Raw genomic sequence first — 26,043 nt, 5'->3', positions numbered from 1 at the left:
AATATCCCACCTTTAAGCGCCACTTGCTGCTCTCGGTAAGCTGTGACTTTCTTGTATATGGACTGAAACACCTGACCACTGAAGGAGAAGGAGGATTTGGACACTCCTCCATCTGAAATCATCTCACAGGTGTACTCTCCCTGGTCACTTTCTGCCAGCTCATGAATCAGAAGACTGCAGGATCCTTCAGAGTAGTGCATCTCAAAGCGGCTGCTCTGTGAAAGCCTCCTGCCGCTAACGTACCACACCACCTCCCTGACGCTGCTTTCACAGACGCAGGACATCTTGACTGAACCTTCACAGGCCTCAGCTGTTAGTTGGCTGAGGACTTTGGGAGGTTTAGGGGTTGGGGATTTCACAGTGGGAGGAGACACAACCCTCTTGGGGGACATAATTGGAGGAGGTGATTTTACCCTTGGAGGTGATTTGATTCCCTCAGGCTCAGGTGACTTCAATCCCCTTGGAGATTTGATACCTGGAGGTTCTGGAGACTTGATGCCTCTTGGTGTTTTGATTCCTGCGGGTTCTGGTGACTTGAGACCTCTTGGTGTTTTAATACCTGCAGGCTCTGGTGATTTAACACCACGGGGAGATTTTGGCTCTTCAGGTTCTGGTGACTTCACACCTCCAGGAGTTTTGACTGGTGGTGGTGACTTCAGTCTGGGTTCTGGAGATTTTAGCCCACGTGGTGACTTGATTCCTTCCGGTTCAGGCGATTTTACACCAGGAGTTGGTGATTTTAAGCTGCGTGCTGGAGAGGGTGCTGATGGTTCTGGAGATTTGATGCTCTTAGCTGATTTTGCTTCCTCTGGTTCAGGAGACTTTACACTTGGTGTGGGTGACTTAACTTCAGGTGCAGGAGCTGGTGACTTTACACTTGGTTCTGGTGACTTTATACTAGGTGCTGAGGAAGGAGCAGGGGATGCCGCTGAGGGCTCAGGTGACTTCACACTGGGTGCTGGTGGCTTCACAGGTGGCTCAGTAGTTTTGACAGTTTTGGTTTCCTCCTTTGGAGGTGGCCTGCGGATTGTCAAGGTGAAATGAGCCTCCTGTCTACCTGCTGAGTTCTCCACGACCACAGTATAACTGCCCTCATCAGATGTCGTCACGGATGAAATCTCTAGGCTGGACTTGTACTGAGTTGTGGTGACATGGATACGAAGAGATGATACAATTGTTTTGCTCTCGTGTATCCATGTCACAGTTGGTGCAGGCTCCCCATCGATGTCACAAGAGAACCGGGCTGTCTCTCCCTCTGCAACAGTCACAGACTGTGGCTTGGTGAGGATTTTGGCAGGAAGAGAAGGTTTCTCCTTGGGAACCGAAAGTTGCTCAAGAGCAGAATCAGTAGAGGATGTTTTCAGTTTATCTTCAGATGTTGCATGCTTTCCAGTTAAAGAAAACTTCTCTGAAGAATATGAGGAACTAGAAGAAAGATATTCAGTGGAGGCATACTTGATAGATGAGTCATACCTCTCAGCAGAGGAGAATCGCTCACCAGAAGAGAATCTCTCGGCCGAGGCACCAATTCTTTCCCGTGTGATAACCTCACGTGTTTCTGTTAGCTTTGACTTGCTCTCTTCCACCTCCAGGTAGGTTTGCGAGGTATAGCCAGATTTAAAGTGCGTGGTGTGATAGTGATCAATACGTGTGACTTCAGGGACAAAAGCTTTAGGAGCTTCCTCATCCTTGCGGCGGGAGGAGAATGTAGTGTATCCACCTCCTGATACCTCCAGGGTGGCGTAGTCAGATGCCTCACCCTTTGAATTGGAGCACACACAGCGGTATGTGCCGCTGTCTTCTTCTTGGCAGTCCAGGATAGTGATGGTCAGAACGCCACTCATGTTTGTGAATATGTATTTCTCACTATGTTCAGAGATTTCCGCTCCATTGTGGAACCATGCAATTTCAGCCTCTGGTTTTGCTTGGATGTTCAGGGTGAATTTTGTGTCCTGACCAGTTGGAATGCGATGAGAGCGCATCCTGACAGTTACACGAGGAGCATGATCAAGGCTGAAAGGTGCTTGACTCACAACCTGGTATTTCCTCTCAGACTTCAGAGCAGCTTTCCTGGCTTCATAACGGGACATGATGTCAAAGCGTGCTGACCGCTCAAACCTAGAGGAGGAGCGGGAAGACCTCTCCACTGATCTAATAGGACTGGGAGAACGAGGACGGGTCCTCTCTGGAGTAGGGGATCTCCTCCCCACAATTTCTCCCTCTGTTTCCACAGGTCTAGCATGCGGTGGTCGAATTAGCTCTGAGACTGGTCGCATCAGCTCAATGTAGGTAGGAGACAGTGACCTTCTCCTTCTCGTGTACTGAGAAATAGTACGTTTCTTCTTTGTCTCTGAAATCTCAGCAGCCTCATGTCTGACTCCCTGCCTCCTTTCCTCATGTTCAACGACGCGTCGTTGAACTCGGATGGGGCTACCAGGAGGAGAGGCAGAAAAGCCGAGCTCAAGTTCATCTTCCAGCATCATTGTCTCCTCCTCAGCTCTCTTCCTTGTCAGGTAGTCATCCACAGGCATCAGCAGCTCTTCATCACTGAGATCTCCAAGAGACCTCCTTCTGGATCTAAAGGAGACTTCAGACTCAGGAGATGGTGAACGTCGGGCAGGTCTAACAGTCTCAAGATCATCCATTGTCAATTTGGGAATGCGCCATCTTGGTCTGTATTGGTCAGTGATTCTGGGGAGAGGCATCACGTAGAACTGCTCCCACCTGGACAGACGAATACGTCTCTGCCTCTTTTGCACAATCCTTTCTGTTCTCTCTGATACCTCATACTGATCTCGTATCTTGCGATACCACTTCATGTCAGACAGAGGTACAAACTGCTTAATGGCTTTGTCTTCATCCAGAGCTTTAGGATCATGAACTACAGGCTCAGGAATTTCATAGGGCATGAAAATCCTTCTCTCTTCCTCTAGCTTCTTGGTCTCTGTCTTCTCCTCTGTGATGTCAAATTCGCCTTCAATGTTCTTGGTACTTACTGCGGGTTTGTAGATCTCTGCAGCAAATTTGAGGGCCTCCTGTGCTGTTGGGTTTAGAGGTACAAGTTCCTCTGTAGCTGCAATGTGCTGAGCCATTTTGTTGGTCTTCTCTATTTGTTTTTGTACATGTCTGAGTTTCTCCTCTTCGCTCTTGTACTCTCTTCTGGTGTAAGTGAGACGGTCCACTTTCAGAGTGGCCTGGCAGCTTGCAGAGCCAGCAGAGTTGGTTGCTGTGACTTTGTACACTCCATCATCCTCAAGTAGAGTCTCCCTGATGTGAAGAATGTGATAATCAATGTCCTGTTCTATGACAACAACTTTGGGACCAAACTGTAGAGGAAGGCCGTCTTTTTCCCATTTAAGAGAAGGAGTGGGAACTCCTGACACCCTGAGTTCAAAGCGGACACTGTCTCCCTCTGTGCACTCAACATTAGCCAGTAGACGTTTGAACATGGGCCTCATTGTATCCTCCAGCACAGGATGAGGTATCACAGTGAGACGAGCCTTGCAACTGTCTTCTCCAAACCTGTTGTGGGCCATGACTGTGTATTCAGCATCATCACCAATGTCAAGGTTGTGAATCATGAGTTGATACAGGCCCTTATCACTTGTGAATGTGTACTTGCTGTCATCCTCTTTGATTTGTTCTCCATTTTTAAGCCAGGTTACATGTGGCTCTGGGTGCACAGTGATAGTGACACCAAAGCGCACATCCTCACCAATATATGCTGTGCGGTTGTAGAGTGGCAAAGTGAACTCAGGTGGTCTCTGGAGAAGTTTAGTTTTGTCAACCCTCCTTTTCAGCTTCCTGATGGTGCGGCTCATATAGTGCTCTCTGATGCTCCTCACAGTTTCTACAAAGAGTTCTCCATAGGCACTGTCCTCTCCATCATCACTCACCACTTTGCATCTGTAGACACCATCATCAGACTCTTCAATGTCCTTCACGTAAATACTGGCAAAGCCGTTGCTGTAGGAAATCTCATACTTGGGGCTTGGATGTAACTGACGGTTACCTAAGTACCATGATACCTGAGTGCTCTTGCCAAAGTTCACAATACTACAGGTAAATCTGATATGGCCACCTTCCTCAGCTGAGGCATGCATGACAGGCCCAGCACGCAAGCCATGGTACTCAGTTCCAATCTTAACTTTACCAACTTCCAGACCTCGCTGGTTTCTGAAGGCACCTCCGAATGCCACACGAGCTGCTGAAACTATGGTATCAGTCTTCTTTACTAGTGACTGATAGTATCTTCTGTGTCTCAGTGTCCTGATGACCTTGTTGCTGACATGCTCAATCTTCATCTTGAGCCATGGATGTTCTAGAGCTTCATGAGCAGTCATACGGAGCTTCCTGTCCTTGACTAAAAGTCTATCTATAAAGTCCATTGCCTCTAAGCTGATGTCCTTGAATGCTTCCCTGTCAAAAACGTACTCACAGTTTGAGATGTTCTCAATCATCTTTGTCATAGACTCTGCGGCAAATGGATTAAGGCCACTGAGTAGAACATATGCCAAAACACCAATAGACCACATATCAGTGGCTGTGGTGACCAGATCATGGCGGTGAACCTCTGGGGCATAATACTCTGGAGCTGAAAACAGCATTCTGATGTTTTCTCCAGGAACCAACAGTCGAGACTGTCCCATTTCAATAATTTTTATGTTGAGACTTCTCCTTGTGGCGTAAACAATGTTATCTGGGCGGATGTCAAAGTGGCCAAAGTTTTGGCTGTGTAAGAACTTGACAGCAGAGCAAACCTGTCTCAGGTAGCGGACAATCTCCTGTTCCGTGAGCTCAAAGTTGCTGGTACCAAGCCGCTCAAAGATATCAACTCCAGAGATGAATTCAAAGATCAGGATAATCTCCTCCATGCTTTCAAAGTATTCGTGAAGGTAGATGATATTCTTATGTCTTGCAACATTAAGAGCCTCTATTTCCCTGAGGACTAACTCACGATCAGTTCCTTTCACTTTGATGAACTTGGCCATGAAAGTCTTCTTAGTGGCAATCTCCACACAGCGGTGGACCACTCCAAACTGGGAACGAGCAAGCTCCTCTGAGATGATGTATTTGGAAGACAGTTCCTTCACCTTATAGAACACAGCTTCCTCCTTGGTGAGCTCTCTGTCTTCATCCACTTCCTCGTCATAGTTCCTGATCACAGATTTGTCTTCCTTGGTGGTAATGGGCTCAGTTGGAGGACATGGAAGGCTGACACCAAACTGGTTCTCTGCAATAACGCGGAACTGATATTTGGTCTTTCCAAATATGTTGATGATGTTGATACTGCAGTCTGTTGTATGACCAGCACGAATCCACCTATCAGCAGTGGTTGGGCACTTCTCCACAATGTAGTTAATAATCTCACTGCCACCATCACTGGCAGGGGGCTCCCAGGTCAGCGTGATAGAATCCCGTGCAATGTCACTGACCACAAGTCCCTTTGGAGGATCAGGGATGTCAGCCACATTCACCTCAATAGTTTGCTTGTCTGATCCGAATCTGTTCTTTGCAGTAATGGCATAATAGCCAGTATCTTTCCTCTGTACTCCCTTCAGGAACACCAGGGAGGTGAAGGATCGTGTGGTGATAACTTGATGATAAGCAGAGCTTGAGAGAACCTCCGGACCCTTCTGCCAAGTGACCGCTGGCTCAGGCTTTCCTGTGATGGGGATCTTGATGGTGACGTGATCACCACGCACAGCTTGTACAGCTCCCATTCCCTGGAGTTCTTTAGGCAGATGTATTTTTGCAGGAACTGAAATTAAAGAATCAGAAAATTAAATTTCACAAGAATGTAAAAAAAAAAAATAAGACAACGTAGAATATAACCTAATACAGATGTTTGGCACAAATACCTTCCACCTCCAGGTTGGCTGTTGTAGAGATAGATCCTGACGGGTTAGTTGCTCGAACTTGGTACACTGAGGCATCGTTCTCATCAGCAGCAGTGATGACCAGCTGATAGTAGCCACCCTTGAACTCAAGGACTTTTATTTTTGTTCCATCTGCGAGGATCTCCTTGCCACTGCGATACCATTTGACAACAGGCTTTGGATGGCCCACAACCTTGTTATAGGAAAATATAATCAGAGTAAATTAACCTGCTGAAGAAAAATCAAAGATAGGAAATGACATAAAAAAGTTTTTCTATTTTCTAAATACCTTGGTGACAAAGGTGGCATTGCTATGGTATTTGACAGTCATGTCTCTGATCTCCTCTCTGAATGCAGGAGCACGAGGAGCCTGTTCAGACTTGGGAATGACTGGCAGAGAGATCTCAGACCAGTCGCTCTCACCGCCAATGTTCTTACATTTCACACGGAACTCGTACTCAAAGCTCTCAATCAAGCCCGTGACTTCATAGCTGGTCTCTGTAAATGTCTTTGTTGTTACAGACATCCATTTGTTCTGCTTCTTCTCGCGTTTCTCAAGGAAGTAGCTGGTGATTTTCGCTCCTCCGTCGCTAGTTGGAGGCTTCCAGCAAACGACACAAGAGTCTTTGGTAGAACTGATAATGAATGGCTGCTGTGGGATTCCAGGTTTATCTGTGAGAAAAACAACAGAGGGCTGTTATTCTGTCTTTCTGCTAACTAGAACTCAAGGTAGAAAATTAAATGTAAGGGGGTTACCATATGGAGTCTTGATGAGGACAACTGATGGAATCTCCAGAGGCTCACTGACACCATACTGGTTCTGTGCTGAGACTCTGAAGTAGTATCCAGAGCCTTCAGTCAGGTTGGGGACACGGCAGGTGGTGCCAGGGACAGAGGAGGACACCAGGTGCCACTGTTCACCCTCTTTGGCTTCACATTTCTCTACAATGTAGTTGGTGATTACAGACCCTCCATCATCCTTAGGAACCTTCCAGCTGATCACAACTGAGTTCCTGAGCAGGGATTCAACAACAACGGGACCCTCAGGGATGCAAGGTTTGTCTGGGGAAAAAAAAGCAAAATGAAATCAGGAACAGCGCATGGTATTAATGAATAAAAACACTGTCAGGGAATAATCAAAGCATGCAAATATTCTATGTTCATTTGAATTTTACTTTAAAATATATTTTTAAGTTGTTTTAAAAAAGTACTTTCAGTGATGTACGCCAATACCTTGGATTTCAACACGCAGAGAGGTGTCAACAGTTCCAAACACATTGCTGAGCTGAACCTTGTAGCGACCAGCATTGGTTTTTCGTTGGACATTCCTCACAACAAGGTGGGTATAGCTTTCTGTGTTTTCAATGATCACGTTCTCAGATGAATTTAGAGGTTTCTTGCCGTAGAACCACATTATCTGGGGGATTGGACGACCAATGTAGACGACATGGAGCCGGAGGCTGGTACCAGCCCCAGCATAGTACTTTTCTTTCAGAGGGAAGCCAGGGTGGAATTGGGGAGCTGCCTGCAAGCGTAGTTTGCCACTGGTCTCTATCTCTCCAGCCTCGTTGATAGCCCTGCAGGTGTACATGCCTTCGTCTTCTTGCTCCTCTGTCAGAATTGTGAGGGAGTGGTTGCGACCATCTGAGCTCGTCTTGTACTTGCGGCTCTGGATCAGTTCTTTGCCGTAGCGATACCACTTGATCTCAGGCAAAGGTCTGCCAATGATTCCACAAGTTAGAGTGCCAGATTCGCCAAGCTTAGTGGTTACATCTTGGATCTCTTCCTTCAAAGCTGGAGCTTCACCAACTGCAGAAAAAATATGATTCTTATTTACTCCAACCTTAAATGTTCCATCAAAATTTCATTAGGTCCAGTATAACTAGCTCACCGCTCAATTTGGTCTTGATGCCCATGGGTGTGCGACGAGGTCGGCTGAGTCCTGCCTCGTTTTCAGCAAAGATTCTGAATTCATACTCTGTGGCCTCCATCAAGCCACCCATGGTGAACTGCCGATCCTTGGAACGCTCCTTGTTGCATTTCTTCCAAGCGCTCTCTCCAGCCTCCCTGAACTCAATCCAGTAACCCAGGATCTCCTTTCCACCATCATGTTCTGGCCTGAGCCAATGAATGGTGATACTGTCTTTAGTAATAGAAATGATGTCAATATCTCCTGGTTGGGTGGGCTTGTCTACAGGAAGAGACAGCAAGAAGTTAATAATAATAGAAAAAAATATCAATACAGTGTTTAAAAATTCGAACAAGGTTTCATCACTTCAGTCATGGGAATAAAAGCATTAAATAATACAACACACCAAATGGATCTTTGCAGACCACCGATTCTGAAGCAGGACCAGGTTCACTCTGCCCAATGTCATTTTGAGCCACCACTCTAAACATGTACTCTGCGTTGGGTATAAGTCCGGCGACATTGAACATGGTGGTAGTGATGTGGGTCTTGTTGTGACGGACCCACTTCTCTGTGGAAACCTCCCTTCTTTCAACATAGTATCCTGTGACACGAGAGCCACCATCATCCCGGGGCCGGGCCCAAGACAGAGACACTGTGGTCTTGGTGACGTCCATGATCTCTGGTGGATTACTGGGAGGTTCAGGTGGACCTGCAGGTATAGGTATTGTCAGTAAAACATGAATGTATTTTGAATCCCAACACAGCAGCTTAGATATGAAAGTTGAGGACAATTTCAAAAATAGTACTCACAAAGAGGTGTCTTTGGCAGAACAGTTCCATCTGACTTAAGGGATCTGCTAACACCAAACTGGTTCTCCGCAAACACCCTGAAGTGGTACTCTACATTCTCCTTCAAGCCCTTGACAACCAGGGAGGTCTCAGTTACCCGGGCATCCACTGTGTACCAGGCAGCTTTTGGTACTTCCCGCCTTTCTACTATGTAGCCCAGGATGTCAGATCCACCGTCATCTGAAGGTGGTCTCCAGCTGACGCGAACTGATCTAGCCTGGATGTCATCAAATTCTAGAGGACCTTCTGGGGCATCAGGTCGACCAATCACCTTCACCTGATGGTGAAAGCATAAACATTATAACATTTTTTTAGTCAATCTCTTTTTCTTCCTAACATTTCCTTGAGCTGGTGTATCTCACCTTGATGTACACAGCTTTCCTACCACATTTGTTCTCCAGCACCAAATCATAGGTACCGCTGTCATCTTTGTGTGCCTCTTTGATGACCAGCTCAGTGATGTCGTCGTGGGTGGCAATCATGGCACGATGCGAGATGTCACGACCATCCTTTGTCCACTTAGCTGTGGGTATAGGTTTGCCTTTGATGGGTACAGACAAATGGACGACTCCACCTTGCCGCACCACGTATCCTTCCTCGTATACACGATCAAGCTCAAAGTCAGGATAATCTGAGAAAGACAAAAAAGCAGCTTTACTTATCAAATTGTTCATTCAACATATAAATGAATGTACTGTGTAAAATTCTTCTCTTACCAAGCATTTCTTGGACTTTAACTACTCCAGAAATCTCTGCAGGTTCTCCGGCACCACCTGCATTGCAGGCAATGACTCTGAACCTGTACTCTGCACCCTGGGGCATGTGTGTTAGGGTGTACTCGCACATCTTGGTGGGTGTAGTATTGCACAAAGTCCATTCAACCTGGTCCACCTTTTGCATCTCAATGAGATAGCCAGTAACAACAGAACCACCCTCTTCTTCAGGCGGCAGCCAGGCCAGAGAGACTGATGTCCGTGTGCTGTCTGTGACTCTGGGTTTAACTGGAGGACCTGGAGGTTCTATTTAGCAGCACAGAAAGATTCACTAAATAAGCTCATCTCCTTTATTGCGAAACTAAATGAACTAAGTTTTGAATCACTTACCAATGGGATCCATGGCAACAGCTATGGCAGAACTTTCACTGGGTTTGCCAGTTCCTCTGGAGTTGATAGCAGTGATTCTGAATTCATATTCCAGGCCCTCAATCAGCCCGGAAGAACGATATCTGGTCATAGTAACTGGATTCTTATTGATTCTCAACCATCTGTCAGATCGGGCCTCTTTACGTTCTATTATGTAGCCAGCAATGGTGGAGCCACCGTTGTCCACAGGTGGTTGCCAGGTCACAGTCATGCCTTCATGGGTGACATCAATCACCTCTGGCCTGCTTGGAGGTCCGGGGATGGCTACACGGGGAGAAAAGGAGGAAATTTTACTGAACTGTGGGGCAAAAAATATCTTTTTGACCAAATAATCAAAGAAATTAATCTGGCCAAGCATGATTGTAGAACTTCACGTCTTAAATGATCAAACTATTAAGATAATAAGAACAGCGAATATGAAGATGACTCTGAGGACTCACTCTTGGCACTCTTGCACTCCACCACTTCAGACTGCAGGAAGCTGCCAAAACCAAAGCGATTCATGGCAGCAACACGGAACACATACTCAGTTCCTTCGTTAAGCCTGGTGAACTTGAAGCAAGGTCTGGTCACAGATTCAGAGATGGTGGACCAGCCTGGGTGGTGGGCTTCACGCTGCTCCACCACGTAGCCACTGACATTGGCACCACCGTCTTTCTCTGGAGGTTCCCAGCTAATTGTTACAGAGACTCCATCAACCTCCTCGATTTTCATGGGACCAACTGGGATGCCAGGTTTGTCTGCACAGAAATGACAAAATACAGTCAATTTATGTTCAAGAATTATTTCCAGAGTCTCTGTTATAACTACTGTTACTTCAATGTTGACATCAATCAGATATTTATTTGTATGATGTGTTCTTACCCAGGATGATGACCTTGATAACCTCCGTTGCCATGCCGATAGCATTCTTCACCTCCAAAGTGTAATCTCCAGTGTCATCAATGGTGGTGTCCCGGATGACGAGGTGTGTGTATTTCCCGTTGCTGTCGATCTTGATGCGGTCCAAGCTGTCCTTCAGCTTGGCACCGCCGAAGTACCAGGAGCAAACCGGCAGTGGTTTGGCTTTAATCGGGATGTTCAGGTCAATAGATTTGCCACGGTGCACATGAACAATCTTCTGAGGGATGCTGGTCAAGTCTATCTTTGGCATCACTGAAAAATAACAAAATAATATTTATTTGATTAAATTCTGACTTTCTGAAAGAAAGCATAAGTGTGTTAAATATTCTAGGACAGGGTTTCCTGAACAGCATTAGTTTCTGGCGCAGCAGCCCCTTTGCAAACCAACAGACAATACCACAACATATGTAAAGGAACATTGAATTTATTTATTTTTTTCATTCTTATTTGCTATTCAATTTTTACATTTAGCATCACTGCTGCCTCATACCTTCTGATTTTAGTTGGCAAAGAGTTCAGTGGTGGAACACTATCAGCTAGTATATTATGACCTTATTAATGTGATGCTGAATACATTACCAGATAAAAAAAATGTCCACCATAATCTCCTCGTTTAATAAGGAAATATGTAATATGTTTGTATTAATTCCATGAAACTCTATTTAACCTCCATAGTTTAGGTTTTTGCAGAAGTCCTCTGGGTGTTGGACAGTTCCTTTGGTCTTTTTCTTGTCAGAAATCCAAGTTTCCCCCTGTGTCATATTATTTATTACATCCCTACCAGGCTCTTTATTTATTTTAGGTTTATTTAAGTTTGCCTTTTTTAATACTTTAGCTATTGTTAATAATATCTTCCAATAAGTTACCTAGTTATATTTTCCAATTTACTATTAAATTTTACTTATATTACTTACTTATATTTACTTATATTACTCAAAAACACTGGGTGACTGCCCTAGCCTCCCTACCACAGGCCTTAGCAAGTTTTCTGTGGGAAACCCAGAGAAACTTTTCCATTTCTAGTTTAAAGAGCAAAGTAACTGGAAAAATGTGACTGGCAGCCAATCAGAAAGATGAGTACGGCAAAAAATGTTTCTCATCTTCTTCTAATACTCTGAAGCCCCCTAGTGCCCTCTGAGGTAAACAGATTTGTTCCAGCATTGTTCCAGGTTGTTGACGCTGCGAAGACTCACCCTTGATCTCCTGGATTAAGATTGGTGTCACAATGTCCATGGGCTCACTGACTCCCCTGCTGTTGGTGGCACGAATCCTGAACAGGTACTGGTCGTTCTCTGTAAGCGACTGGATTGTGTGCTGGGACTGAGAGGCCTTAACAGTCGCCACGGCACTCCACCTGTCTGACCCCACCTTGCAAGCCTCTATGATGTAACCTGTCAGCCTGCTGCCGCCATCATGCACTGGTCTTTCCCAATGGAGTGTCACAGTGGACTTGGTGACATCCACAATGCTGAGGTCCATGGGCACTGATGGTATTTCACATACCAGCACAGGCTCAGCTGTCTCACAAGGCTCCCCAACACCATAAATGTTCTCAGGTAGGACTCTGAAGAAGTAGTGCATGCCTTCCTCTAATCCTGTGATCCTGTACAAAGTCTTCCTGCACTCAGTGGTCACAGTCTTGTACGACTTCATGTTGGCTTCTCTCTTCTCTACGATGTAGTTGCTGACATGAGCACCACCATCCAGGCTTGGGACGTCCCAGGTGATCACAACCGACTCCTTGGTGTAGTCTTTCACCCTGACAGAACCAGGAGGACCAGGGGTGTCTGAAGAAAAGACGCATCAAGAAATTGATGATTTATGTCTCTGCAAAACTCTTTCAAGAAGTGTAAACATGGGAGAATTACTTGAGTAAAAACCAACTTCACAGAACTTACCATAGACCTTGACCAGGACAATGCACGTCTTTTTTCCAGATGGATTCTCTGCCTCCACAACATATTTTCCAGAATCATAGCGATTAACTTTCTCCACCAGGAGAGAGGTGTGACTGTCGGTGGTCTCAATGAAGCCTCGGCTCTGCAGCTCCACACCGGTCTTTCTCCAGGCAACAACAGGTGCCGGTCGGCCGGTGATGGACACGAACAGGCGGAGGGTACCGCCAGCACGCAGACAAACCGTCTTCTTCAAATCTTCGGCCAGTTCCAGGTCAGGCATTTCTGAAGTTGGAAACAATAGGTCATTAAAAAAATCCTGCCCAGATGCATATATTTTTGATGACAGCCAAGTATTTTATGTTGCAATTTTGCCTTTATTTAAAATGTTTTTTTATTTTAATACTTTTTGTTAACCTTCATGCCTGAATGTCTTTGCTCATGTTACTTGACATCCAAATATTTTCACACTTTAAATGCAACTTTTACATTTAAAATGAGAGAAAAAAAAAGATTCTTACTAAAGATGTTTTGACATTTTTATTAGTGTGCAAAAGTAATAAATAATTCATATTTTCTTTAATTATTTTTCCTAGTTATGGAGGACTTATTTAAAAGAAAACATTTTGTTATCTTTCTGAGGACATTTTTCTTAAGAAAAAATATCTTAACTCAAGAGACAAACTAATATCTCTACTCAGAAAAGAACCAATTTCCACAATTTCCTTGAAATTTCGGTTACAAATCACTGACCCAAGATATATTTTTAAATAAACAGTTTGTTAAATATTTTTCCAGCAGCTTCATGTACTGTTTTAGACCAGCTTCTTATGTATTTTTTAAGTGAGAATAACAATTGGACAAATAATGAGTTCATATTTCAGGGGATGTTCAAAGAAAAACAATTAAAAAATCTTAAAAGAGCTGAAGAATTGCTAAGACCACTTTAGAGCTGCAGTATGAAACTTTTTAGAAACTTTGTTAAAAATGTCAGAATGTCTTGACAGTATGGTATGAGACTAATTAACTCACCAACTTTCTCCAGTGGTTCGATCTCTCCAGTCGGGTCACTGAACTCCCCGGTGCCGTTGCCGTTAATGGCCGCCACCCTGAACCTGTACTTCTTATTGGCTGCCAGGCCACCGGCCACGTACTCATTGGTCTTTATAGGTTTAGCAGTGGCGCGGTACCACTGCTCTGAGTCCTCTAAGATCTCTACGACGTAGCCTGTCACATCGGAGCCGCCGTCGTACATGGGCCTGGTCCAGGTCAAGCTAATGCTGTGCTTGGTTGTGTCCACTATGCGAGGTGTTGATGGAGCAGCCGGGGTGTCTGAAGGGGATGAAAATAAATAGGTTATTAACGTACTTTCATGTTTTAATATCTGGAAACTCTGTAGTTAATCAGTGAAAAGACTCACATGTGGGATCTTTACAGATAATGTATGGTGAGGCATCGCTTGGCTGGCTCTCTCCAGCGTTGTTGACAGCTGTGACTCTGAACTGGTACTCGCCTCCCTCTATCAGGCCAGTGATTTTCAGACGGATGTCATAAATTGTGTAAGTTCTGTTCACCCGAGTCCATCTGATTCAACAGAGCAAATAAATTGATGAAGGTTTTTCTGAGACAGTTAAAGCTGATAATTGTTTACAGAACATGTTTTGACCTTGTGCTGCTTTTCTCTCGTTTTTCCACAATGTAGTTCTTGATCTCACTGCCTCCATCGCTCTCAGGCTTCAGCCACTCTATGACGATGTGCTCCTTACCCGCCATTGTGGCCTCTGGGGCGCCCGGCGGGGATGGGACAGCTGGGAAAGAGGTGTCAGATTAGAGAATAATTCTGTCTTGCTCTTTCCAGGGAGGAAACCATACCACAGACAACACCAACTAACCTAGCCAATGTTATTAAAATGAACTGAAACTGAAAGTGTTTTCATTCAGGAGAAAACTATGACTAACTGGAACTATATTGCACATATGTAAAAACAAAACATACTGAAATTATAGATATAATATCCTTCATTTCCATGTTTATGAAACTATTTATTAGCTTTTCGGATTGATGTGAAATTGATCTTTTCCCCAGCTATGACCAAATTACAGCACTTCATATTTCTTCTGGCAGTTCTTGTGTTAGTCCGTGAAATTGTGACAGCAAAAGTTGGAAAACAACGCCAGAGTCAGGTGGTTGTTCAACAATAATTCAACACATATTTTGAAAATAATATCTTCTGTTGAGTAGTTATTACACAAAAAAATGTATACTTAGGCACAATGCTTTGACCTTTCTAAACTCTGTACCTAAAAATTAACCAAAGTATGAAAAAATTAAAACTGCAACTATAATATTTGCATAATAATAATAATAATAATAATAATAATAATAATAATAATAATAATAATAATAAATAAATGCTACCAAACGCATTAGTTAAATTAACAGAATTTGACTAAAAGTCACAAAAACTCAAAACTATTATAACCTCTGAAACCTAGATTGAGAAATATTTAATAAAATTAAACCTGAAGTCTGAAAGTGAAATATTTGACAAAGAGAAGCAGTTTCGTACTGTAGGCGTTTCTGGCGATGATAGGCTCGGACTCCAGAGGAACTCCAGGTCCAAACTTGTTGACTCCTCTGACTCTGAAGACGTATTCGTTGTTCTTTATCAACCTGGAGCTGACACATGACAGCGACTTGCACTCTGCCTCCATGATGACCCAGTTGAGCCGGCTGGTTTCACGTCGCTCTACAATGTAATGGGTGACGATGTCTCCGCCGTCCTCCAGAGGAATCTTCCAGGAAACCGTACACTTCTCCTCAGTGACTCTGCTGATCACAATCTTGTCAGCAGGTTTTCCAGGAGTGTCTGAGAGGAAAACAAATCAAGAGTTAGACATTTTTGTGACATGTTCATGTTCTGGCCCAAGCCTAAATGTTGAAACATGGCTACTCACCCAGAACCTTCACATTGACCGAAGCGGTCTTAATACCATTGGCGTTCTTGACGGTGAGGATGTATCTACCCGTATCATATCTGTCGCAGTTTTTGATGACAGCCATGGCTCTTGTTGACGTGTATGTCAGAGAGTATTTCTCTCCCAAATCCAAAATCTTGTCACCCTTGGACCAGTACACTGTGGGTTCTGGTTTGCCTCCCACAGCACCGTCCAGGACAAGGTCAGAGCCAGCCATAATGGTGATGACCTCACGAGTCAATTTGCTGTCAAGTTCAGCTCTAGGAGGAGCTGCAGTAAGTAAAACATAAAATTTTAAGTTGTGATAAGTATTTGACTACAAAATGGATTTCAGTTAAATTGTTCTGTGTGGGTGTTGCAGCAACACACCCGCCTAGAAATACAACATTTTAGCAATACTTCCAGGAAAATCATGACACAATTGTCTTGCATTCACAAATAGAGTAAGAGTTTTACAAATAAGAAATAAAAATATCTAGGAATTTAAATATAAAGAAAAATAAGGAGAAACATCTGGACGTACAGTATTCATCCTTGCATGTGATTGGACCAGTGGTCTCAGAAGGCAGGCTGTGGACCCCAGCTGCATTCTTGGCGATGACACGATACTCAAAGGTTTCTCCCTCTCCCAAGTTTGTGACTGTGAAGTAGTTCTCTGTGATAGTGGTGTAGTTGCACTTGAGCCAGCGGTTGTCGTCCCACTCATCTGTGCTGTAGACCTTCTTCTCCACAATGTAGCCGACGATCTTATTGCCACCATCGTTGAAGGGTACAGTCCAGCACAGCGAAACAGAGGAGCGGCTGATGTCTGTAATCTCAGGTTTACCCGGCGGATCTACAACAAGCAAGTTAAAACTTTATAAAATACTGCAGCAGGATTTTATTCAATTACACATTGGAATTACCAGTGGTTCCTTACCAACAGGATTGAGTGCCACCACTGGTCTGGAGGCTTCACTGGCCTTGCTCAGTCCAGCTAGGTTCATGGCGTACACTCTGAACTGATACTCCAGGCCCTCGATCAGGTTGGACACCTTGTAATGGCACTCAAGGCAGGGCAGTTTGTTCTCCCTCACCCACAAGATTGTGTTCCTCTCTTTCTTCTCAATCCAGTATCCTGTCACCTGGCTGCCACCATCAGAATATGGCACATCCCACTTAATGCCAACTGCATTTGCTGACACAAATACCACGTCGGGGCGAGTTGGAGGACTTGGAGGAACTGCAAATGTAAACAGGTGGAGATTATTAAGAGCCAAAAAGTGCCAGGATGTGTAATATTGTCTTACTTAAGCAGAACTTACTGAATGGATGCTCGATCACAACAGCTGCAGACTCAATGGACTTGCTGACTCCAAACTTGTTCTCGGCACACACTCTGAATGTATATTCCATGTATTTGGTAAGATGAGTCACTTTGATTGTTGTTCTCTGCACACTGGAGTTTACTACCTGCCATGAAGCATGGCCAGACTCGCGTTTCTCAACAATGTAGTTGGTTATTTCTGTGCCACCATCATCAGCTGGCTCTGACCATGACAGTGTGCAAGACTCTGAAGAGATTCCAGAAATCTTCACAGGGCCAGTTGGTGGGCTAGGTCTGCCGACGATGACCACAGTCACTGTGAAAGTCATCACACCGGCAGCATTCTCCAGGATCAGGTAATACTTGCCGCTGTCACTTCTCTTGCTGTCTCTCACTATTAGTGTGGTTCTCTCCTTTGTGGTCCTGATTAAGACTCTGTCAGTTTCCTTCAGCTTCATTTCCTCCAGTTTCCATGTGACCTTGGGAGCAGGTCTGCCGCTTATTGGGATATCAATTGTGATAGTATTGGAAAGCTTACAGGTGATGAGCTGGTTAGTGATACTGCTGAGATCAGCAGTTGGCTCAATGAGAGGCTCTTTAATGACCACAGAGGTGAAAGTACCTTGAGGCTCACTGATTCCAGCATCATTTTTGGCCTTAACCCTAAAGTCATACTCAGTGTTTTCAATCAGACCTTCTACCAACATCTTTGGCAATTTAGTCTCTCCATAAACAATCCAACAATCACTACCCTTGGCTCTGAATTCAACAATGTACCCTCGGACGCGGCTGCCTCCGTCATGGTCAGGCTTAAGCCACACTAGGGAGGCGGTAGAACTAGTGGTATCAACAACATCTAATCTTTTGGGTGGTGCAGGTCCTTCTGTGGCAATGACAGGCTCAGTCATTTCCTTTGGTTCACCTTGACCATACTGGTTAACAGCAGTCACTCTGAATAAGTATGGCACACCAATGTCTAGGCCAGTTATCCTTATCATTTGGCGTGAGCTCTTGCTGCTGACCTCCTGCCAAGCAAGGCGGCTTGCCTCACGTTTATCTACTATGTAGTGATGGATGCGGGATCCGCCATCATTGGATGGAGCATCCCACATCATTGTCAAAGCACCACGTGTAACATCTTTGAAGGAGATTGCTCCTGGAGGTCCTGGAGTGTCTAAGACTTTGATAGTGAATGTGATAGACTTTCGTCCACTGTTGTTTTCCAGGGACAAGGTGTATTTTCCTGCCTCATATCTTGTGCAACCTTCTATAGTCAAAGTGGATGAGCTGTCTGTGGTGTTGACATCCGCCATGACAGGAAGCTCACCATCTACTCTAGACCAGGTGGCCAGTGGAGTAGGCTTTCCTCTGAAAGCGACGCTGAGAGTGACTATTCCTCCGTTCTTCACAGTGTGAGTTTGTTTGAAGTTTGCATCAATGTCAAATTCTGGAGATGTAAGTCTATCCAGAGCCTGAACAGGGTGTGGCATAACTGAAGCTTCACCCTCTCCTGACCCATTCACAGCACTGACTCTGAACTTGTAAAGCTCTCCAGCTACCAGGCCCTTTGCAGTGTATCTATTGTGGATACAAATCTGACTATTGACTCTGTGCCACTCCTCTAGACTGGCCTTACACATGTCAATGTTATACCCAATAATTTCCAAGCCACCATCAAATACTGGTTTTGTCCATTCCAGCGTGACAGTGGACTTAGTAGAGTCAATGACCTGTTAAAGAAAGAAAGTTTATTTATCCCTTTGCTAATTTTTGCTTAGGTAACCTTTGTTTTACAAATCAGTTTCCTTAAAGTAAAATTAATTCACTCAAACTGCTATATGATCCTTCACAGAATAGAATAATTCTTGTTGAAGGTCAGCATTAAAACTGAACATGTATACCATTACAAGTAGAAAGTTTGGATGTGGATACAGTTCTCAAACAGTCCTACCTTGATTACACTTGGAGCACTAGGAGCACTTGTTGGCTCTCTGCATTTGAAGAGCCTGGAGGTACTGCTGGATGGTCCAATACCAGCTCCATTTTCAGCCGTGACGCGGAACTCGTACTCATTGCCCTCGGTCAGGTGGGTGACACGGTGCCTTAGTTCTGTTATGGGTCTCTTGGAAGACACCCTTACCCAACGAAGGCTCTTCTTCTCTCTCCTTTCCAGAATGTAATGCTTGATCTCATTACCTCCATCTGATCTAGGCCTGGTCCAGCACATAGTGATGCTATCTCCAGTTATGTGAGTTGCATCTGGCGTACCAGGAGCATCTGGCACAGCTAAGGGGAAAGCACAGTAAAACTGTAAGTTGAAAAAATGCTTCTATGGATCAGGTGGGAAATTTGGGGTTTTACTTCCAGACTTAGAAATAATCTTTCAAGGTTTACTTACTGTATTGCATGCGTGCAATAACTGCATCAGAATCCAGTGGTTTGCCAACCCCAAATTTGTTGACTGCAGAGATTCTGAACTGGTACTCATTTCCCTTGATGAGGTTGGTGACATTATATGAGCAAGCTTCACATTTGGATGTAACCAAAGCCCAGGAAATTCTGGATGTTTCCCTTTTTTCCACTACATAGTGGGTGATTGCAGCACAGCCATCATTTTCTGGTGGGTTCCACCATACAGTGCACTTTTCAGCAGTGATGCCGGTAAAGCGGATGGGACCCTCAACAGGTCCAGGAGTATCTGTATAGACACAGGGGTTCAGAGGTCTTAGTGTGAAAAACTATGTAATTTATTTTTAATTAACTCATTGGCCACTTTTAGAGATCTGATAGTGAAACAAAAAATGTATTGGTTTACCAACCTTGCACTCTGACATTAACGTCTGCTTTCCTAGAGCCAGAGCTATTTTTGGCTTCCACAGTATAAATTCCACGGTGGTTCCTGTCTGCATCATGGATAAACAGACTGCTGGTGCCAATGCCAGTGGTAATCTCAATGTCAATCATTGTTCGCTTATCAATTTCTGTGCCGTCCTTGTACCACAAAACCTGAGGAACTGGGCGCCCAGTGATGGTACAATTGAGCTTGACATTTTCTCCAGCCTTCAGAGTGAGCACCTGGTCAGGGGACCACTCGATTTCAGGAGTAACTGATGGCAAAAACATTAAAACCAAAATGAATGTCAGCTTATTTGTGATAAATAGGTAATTAAATGATCAGCTTCTTAAGAAAAAGCACATACTGTTCTCATCCTTGGTCATGATATATCCAGAAGAGTTAGATGGGGGGCTGACTGTACCGACAGCATTTCTTGCAATCACTCTGAACTCAAATCTGTCTCCGGGGGACAGACCAGTCACAGTGAACTGGGTATCACTTATATCAATAAAGTTGCATCGTAGCCATTTTCCTCTGCCTTGGCGCCTTTCTACATTGTAAGCCACAATTTTGCTTCCACCGTCTCTCTTTGGAACTTCCCATTGCAGGGTGACTGAATCCCTTGTTGTATCAATGCAGACAGGAGTGCCAGGTGGGTCTGAGGAAAGTGAGAACAACCCCGTTAATCTGTAATATTTGGGTTTAATTTAATGGATATTGTTAATCCTTCTAAAAAACATTTTTCCAGTTAAATTGTCACATTCAGAATTTTTAAACGCAATAACATTAAACTTACCAACAGGGGATATGGCAAGAGCATGTTTGCTCTGCTCGCTGACAGGGCTTAGTCCAGCATTGTTTTCAGCATAAACTCTGAAAGAGTACTCCAGACCTTCTATGAGACCAATGATCCTGTACTCTTTTTTGGAAATGATTGTGGAATTGACCTTCTGCCATAAGAGGCTGTTCCTGTCCTTCTTCTCAACATGATAACCCAAGATAGGAGAACCTCCATCAAAGCCTGGAGCATCCCACTTAATGGTGATACCATCACTGGTGACGTTGAAGGCAACTGGCTTTCCTGGTGGACCTGGAGGTTTATACTGGTGCTGAGCAATAACATCTGAGGAGCAGAGTGGTTCACTGACTCCATACTTGTTCTCGGCACGGACTCTGAATTGGTATTGAGCTCCCTTGACTAGGTTAGGGATCTTGAAGCTGGTCCTTACAACACTTGAGCAGACCATTTTCCAGTTGGCCTGGGAGGTTTCACGTTTCTCCACGCTGTAGCATGTAATCTCACCACCGCCATCCTCCTTTGGCTCATCCCAGGAAATGATGATACTCTGAGCCTTTATCTCATCAAAACGAATAGGACCAACAGGAGCTGTCGGTGGTCCAAGAGTGATCACATTGATGTCAAAGTAGTTTTTGACCACTCTGTTGTCCAGAACTAAAGTGTACTGGCCAGCATTCTCCTTCTTGGCTCCTCTAACTGTGACTGCAGTCTTGTTGTCAGTGGTCCTAAAGCGAATCTTCTCGCTCTCCTTTAGTGGAAGGTTGTCCTTCAGCCAGCTGATTGCAGGTCTTGGTTTCCCCTTAAATGGTAGCTCAATGTGGATGTTTTGCCCAATACGAACAGCCAGCTCTCCATTTGGATAATCACTGAGACTGGCTTCTGGAGGAATATTAAAATCTATCACTGGGATTGGACCAATCAGAGAGAAATCACTTCTTCCTTTCTCGTTCTTGGCAAACACTTTGAAATCCATGATGGCATTCTCCCTGAGTCCAGTCACCTCACATGTGCAACGTTTGCATGTTGCACCTAAACTCCAGTTGACTTCATCCTGGCTTCTCTTTTCAACTATGTACTCTGTGATGTGGCTGCCTCCATCATGGTCTGGTCGGGTCCACTGCAGTGTGACAGAGGTCTTTGTAGAGTCCAACATCACCAGGTTTTTAACAGCTCCAGGAGTCTCTGTTGCTCTGACAGCTTCAGTGGACTCACAGAAGTCACCCACACCAAACTCATTTTCAGCTGACACACGAAAGAAGTAAGCAATATCCTCTTCCAGGTCGGTCACCTTGTAAGATGTGTTGGGACATTCTGCACTGATCACCTGGTAGGCCTTCATGGTTGAGGCTTTCTTCTCAACAATGTAATTTGTGACAGGCGAGCCACCATCAACAAGAGGTGCCTCCCAGCTTAGGGTCAGCTTCCCTCTAGTTACATTCTTGATTATTAGCTTCTGGCAGGATGATGGACTATCTAGAACCCTGAGGGAAACTGTGATTATCTTGGGTTCACCTACACCATTCTCTATTTCCAGCAAGTACTTTCCACAGTCATCACGAGTGACCTTTGGAATAAGGAGTGTGGTGGATCTCTCAGTGCTCTTGATGGAGAAGCGGTTATCACCAGCCATGTTACGATCACCACGTCGCCAGGTGACATTGGGAGCTGGTCGTCCCTTCAATGGGATAAACACTTCAACATCGCGGCCGGCTTTTGCTGTGTATTGAGTTGTCATAGGAACATCTAAGTCCAAATCAGCCTCCTCTGTTAAACAGACAAAAAAAAATAATACTAATAAATAAAAGAAATTCTAAACCACCAGGAAGAAAAGATGTCTACATTTCATGACTTTTTTAAGCCAAAATCATTTTCAATATTTTTCTCTCAATTATAAATTAAATCCAAACCTAATATGTCTTTAGCTTGCACAGGCTGGTACAGCTTGATGTCCTCTCCTTTGCCCTTGCTGTTCACAGCAGATACTCTGAAAAAGTAGTAAGTGGCAGGTTTCAAGTGGGACACCACATACTCGCAACCCTTAACCTCTGGGTTGGTGATAACCCATTCTTTCTCTCCTGCATTCATCTGTTCCAGTAAGTAGTGTGTGATTTCACTGCCACCATCATAGACAGGCTTCTCCCAGCCAAGAGTGATGGAAGTCTTTGTGGAGTCGACCACACGGAGCTTTGTGGGTTCTCCAGGCAGATCTAGGGAGGCCAAATAAGGTGAATATTTTTAGTAGTTGCATATAAACCCACTTTAGGTTATAAAGGTTAACATTCAGAAACAACATGAAATCTTTTGGCATACCAATGGGGTCATAGGCTCTGTAAAGATCAGAGGCTTCAGAGTAGTTTCCTGCTCCAGCCTTGTTTACAGCACAAACTCTGAACTGGTACTCATTGTTTTCAATTAAGTTGCTGACTTTCTGTCTGGTGTCTCTGATTGTTCCCTTCACCACCTGGAAAAAACAGTGGACAGTGTTATTTACAATAATAAAAATATCCAATGTAATTAATAGTTTATCTTCTTACAGCATGAAATTAGTAAATATTAATCTACTAATTAGATTAGTACCAACCTTGAACCACTGAAGACTCTTCTTCTCTCTTTTCTCAAGGTAATAACCATCAATATCACTGCCTCCATCCAGTGCAGGTCTTTCCCAGATCACAGTCATTGTGGACTTGGTGATCATAGTAACCTTAGGCTTGGATGGTTCACTGGGAGGAACTGTATAAAATGAAAAAACACAGCTCAGATAAGTCTGTTTAGACTATTGTACTGTTTTAAATTAGGAAAAATGTGCTGTGTTCTGTTACCAAACGGGTTCTTTGCAATAATGGGCTGAGACTCCAGGGGGTCTCCAATGCCATATTTGTTGACTCCACGGACTCTGAAGATGTACTCATTACCCTGAATGAGTCTGGGCACATTCACGATGCAGTCTACAAGTTTCTCAGACACAATAGACCACATGACTCTGCTGGTCTCTCTCTTCTCTACGATGTAATGAGTTACCATGGCACCGCCCTCATCGGCAGGTGGAGACCACATGATGGTAATGTTCTCAGCCATCACTTTCTTAAACTGAATTTCGCCAGCAGGAGGTCCTGGCTTGTCTGATAAAGGAATAAATATATACAAACAAATTAGGTATACATTATGTCTTTCAATGCAAATATGTTGTAATAATATTATGTGATTACCTTGAATGAGCAGCCTGACAATGGCACATGAAGATCCCAGGGAGTTCTTCACTTTGACCTCATATGTCCCCGAGTTCAGACGAGTAGTGTCCCTCAGGAATATACCAGTGGACTCAAACATGTGTTTGAAAGTGAGCTGAGCACTAGGTTTGAGCTCTCGTCCATCCTTAAACCACTCAATTGTGGGGGTAGGTTTGGCTGTGATATTGAATTTAAGTTCCACGTCTGAGCCTGCGCTGTATTTGACCTCATTGAGGTACTCCTGGGGAATTTCAATTTCTGGGGCACCTGATAGAAACAAAGATGTTTTTGTTGAATTTCTGATATATGCATAACAAGAGCACAGTGGCAATCTGTACAGGTAATCATAAACTTACTAGGGAAAAAAAACACAAAAATACAGTAAAAATGACCAATAGATTATAATGTATTTAACTGAAACAACTATAAGTAAATCCAGGATCAAAAATAATTCCTACCATAGGTGTCCACACAGGTGGCTGGTCCAGCTGTCATAGATGGGTTGCTTACTGAACCAACTGCATTCCTGGCCATGACCCTGAATTCATAGGTTTCATTCTGGGTAAGTCCAGCCACAGTGAAATGTGTGTCTGTGATATTGGTGAGGCTAGCTTTGGACCACTTAGGACTAACACCTTCTTTCTTCTCAATAATGTAACCAGTAATAGGGGATCCACCATCATAGTTGGGTTTCTCCCAGGCAAGGCTGATAGAGTTTTTGGTAATGTCACTGATTCTTAGGTTGATGGGTGGCTCTGCAGAAATGACCAGAGAAGATTAATTAACAGACTTTTTCACCATAATTTGATTATGTTTATCTTTAAAAATGTTTCACTTGGTACTCACCACAGGCATCTATAGCCAACACAGCATCTGAAGCCTTACTGAAAACACTGAGGCCAGCAGCATTCTCTGCTGCCACCTTAAATTCATAAATAAGTCCAGCATTAATGGTGGTGACCTTATAGTGTGTAGATCGGATCACCGTTTTGTTAACTAGCTGCCACATGATGCTGTTCCTATCTTTCATCTGAAGATGGTAGCCAAACACATGGCTGCCTCCGTCTGACTTGGGCTCCTTCCAGGCTAATGCAATGCTCTCCCTGGTTACAGCAGTAACTTCTGGAGTTGATGGAGCATCTGGAATAGCTGGTAGATAAAAATCAAAGTTACAAGGTTTGTGCATGCTCATTATTAAACTTGAGTATTAAATGTTACATTTGTAATGAAAGCTAAATAAATTCCTTACTGTACGGAAGGCTGACTGTGACTGCTGGAGAGTCAATATGTTCACTAATTCCATATTTGTTCTCAGCCCTGATTCTGAACTGATACTCCAGGCCAGTGGTAAGTTTCATGACCTTTATGGTGCAACGAGCCACAGCAGATGAGACGTCAACCCAGTTTGCTGTAGTTGTTTCTCTCTTCTGGATGATATAGTTAGTGATGGGGCTGCCGCCATCATATGCAGGTGGGAGCCACTTGAGACTTGCACTCTCCTCTGTGACATCAAACAGTTCTACAGGTCCAAGTGGAACACTTGGCCGATCCAGAACCACAATATTGACAAAGGACTTGGTGGTTCCACTGGAGTTGGAGGCAGTTATATCATAGCGTCCCGAGTCTCCAGCAATGCTTTCACGCAAGATGATTTTGATGCTGTCAGGAGTGACTTCAGAATTGAATCTCATTGTTGACTTAAGTACTACATTATCCTTGGAAAGAGTGACTTTGGGCAGGGGTCTGCCAGTCAGAGGAATTTCACACTTCAGAGTTGAGCCAGCTCTAACGTACACAGTGTTGTGGGGGAAGTCCTTCATGTTGATTTCGGGAGATTCTGGGGAAACATGAAGATGACAGGTTTTACAATGTCTTTTGATTTTTGACTAGACTGTATCAGAACAAGCACAAGTATAGAAAACAAGTTAGACCCAAAAATATTTTCTTCTGGGTTACAATAGTGAATTTGAATATGTATATATTTTGTAACTTACCCAGCTGGTCTTTGACCATAACAGGGGTGAACATTTCCTTAGCATCACTATATCCAGCAAAGTTCTCAGCTTTGACCCTGAAGTAGTATTCAGCTTTCTCCCTTAGGCCGGACACAGTAAAGTGGATAAACTTGGTGACACCACATTTAACCCACTTCTCCTGACCCTTCTCCAGTGCTTCAACCAGATATCCAGTAATTCTGCTGCCTCCATCATGTTCAGGCTTAGCCCATGCCAATGACACACTCTCCTTGGAGACATCAGTTACTCCAAGCTTTGGTGGTGGGCTTGGTTTTTCTGAAAAAAAGAGGACATCATT

General features: G+C 44.1%; 1 protein-coding gene across 1 annotated transcript in view; it reads right to left on the bottom strand.

The window, feature by feature from the left end:
- Nucleotides 1-26,043, bottom strand: part of ttn.2 (titin, tandem duplicate 2) — a 218,530-nt gene that overhangs the window by 2,253 nt on the left and 190,234 nt on the right. Inside the window, exons 216-252 of the mRNA XM_044131634.1 lie at nt 25,725-26,021; nt 24,980-25,567; nt 24,577-24,879; nt 24,189-24,485; nt 23,710-23,997; nt 23,323-23,622; nt 23,082-23,233; nt 22,811-22,961; nt 22,408-22,707; nt 20,498-22,264; nt 20,066-20,359; nt 19,685-19,972; nt 19,264-19,563; nt 18,817-19,151; nt 16,864-18,595; nt 16,479-16,781; nt 16,083-16,394; nt 15,539-15,829; nt 15,151-15,450; nt 14,247-14,388; nt 14,001-14,164; nt 13,613-13,912; nt 12,584-12,865; nt 11,879-12,472; nt 10,647-10,937; nt 10,223-10,522; nt 9,744-10,046; nt 9,357-9,659; nt 9,003-9,271; nt 8,602-8,917; nt 8,195-8,500; nt 7,771-8,070; nt 7,113-7,688; nt 6,636-6,941; nt 6,169-6,551; nt 5,862-6,072; nt 11-5,761 (exon numbers count right to left, since the gene is read on the bottom strand). Coding sequence (XP_043987569.1) covers nt 11-5,761; nt 5,862-6,072; nt 6,169-6,551; nt 6,636-6,941; nt 7,113-7,688; nt 7,771-8,070; nt 8,195-8,500; nt 8,602-8,917; nt 9,003-9,271; nt 9,357-9,659; nt 9,744-10,046; nt 10,223-10,522; nt 10,647-10,937; nt 11,879-12,472; nt 12,584-12,865; nt 13,613-13,912; nt 14,001-14,164; nt 14,247-14,388; nt 15,151-15,450; nt 15,539-15,829; nt 16,083-16,394; nt 16,479-16,781; nt 16,864-18,595; nt 18,817-19,151; nt 19,264-19,563; nt 19,685-19,972; nt 20,066-20,359; nt 20,498-22,264; nt 22,408-22,707; nt 22,811-22,961; nt 23,082-23,233; nt 23,323-23,622; nt 23,710-23,997; nt 24,189-24,485; nt 24,577-24,879; nt 24,980-25,567; nt 25,725-26,021 — 19,695 coding nt within the window. The remainder of the gene's footprint in view (nt 1-10; nt 5,762-5,861; nt 6,073-6,168; nt 6,552-6,635; nt 6,942-7,112; nt 7,689-7,770; nt 8,071-8,194; nt 8,501-8,601; nt 8,918-9,002; nt 9,272-9,356; nt 9,660-9,743; nt 10,047-10,222; nt 10,523-10,646; nt 10,938-11,878; nt 12,473-12,583; nt 12,866-13,612; nt 13,913-14,000; nt 14,165-14,246; nt 14,389-15,150; nt 15,451-15,538; nt 15,830-16,082; nt 16,395-16,478; nt 16,782-16,863; nt 18,596-18,816; nt 19,152-19,263; nt 19,564-19,684; nt 19,973-20,065; nt 20,360-20,497; nt 22,265-22,407; nt 22,708-22,810; nt 22,962-23,081; nt 23,234-23,322; nt 23,623-23,709; nt 23,998-24,188; nt 24,486-24,576; nt 24,880-24,979; nt 25,568-25,724; nt 26,022-26,043) is intronic.

Source organism: Gambusia affinis, linkage group LG11 (genome assembly GCF_019740435.1).
Source record: "Gambusia affinis linkage group LG11, SWU_Gaff_1.0, whole genome shotgun sequence".
In the NCBI taxonomy this organism is placed as follows: Eukaryota; Metazoa; Chordata; class Actinopteri; order Cyprinodontiformes; family Poeciliidae; genus Gambusia; species Gambusia affinis.
Note: the sequence above shows the minus strand (reverse complement) of the source record. Positions and strands in the feature narration are given on the sequence as shown.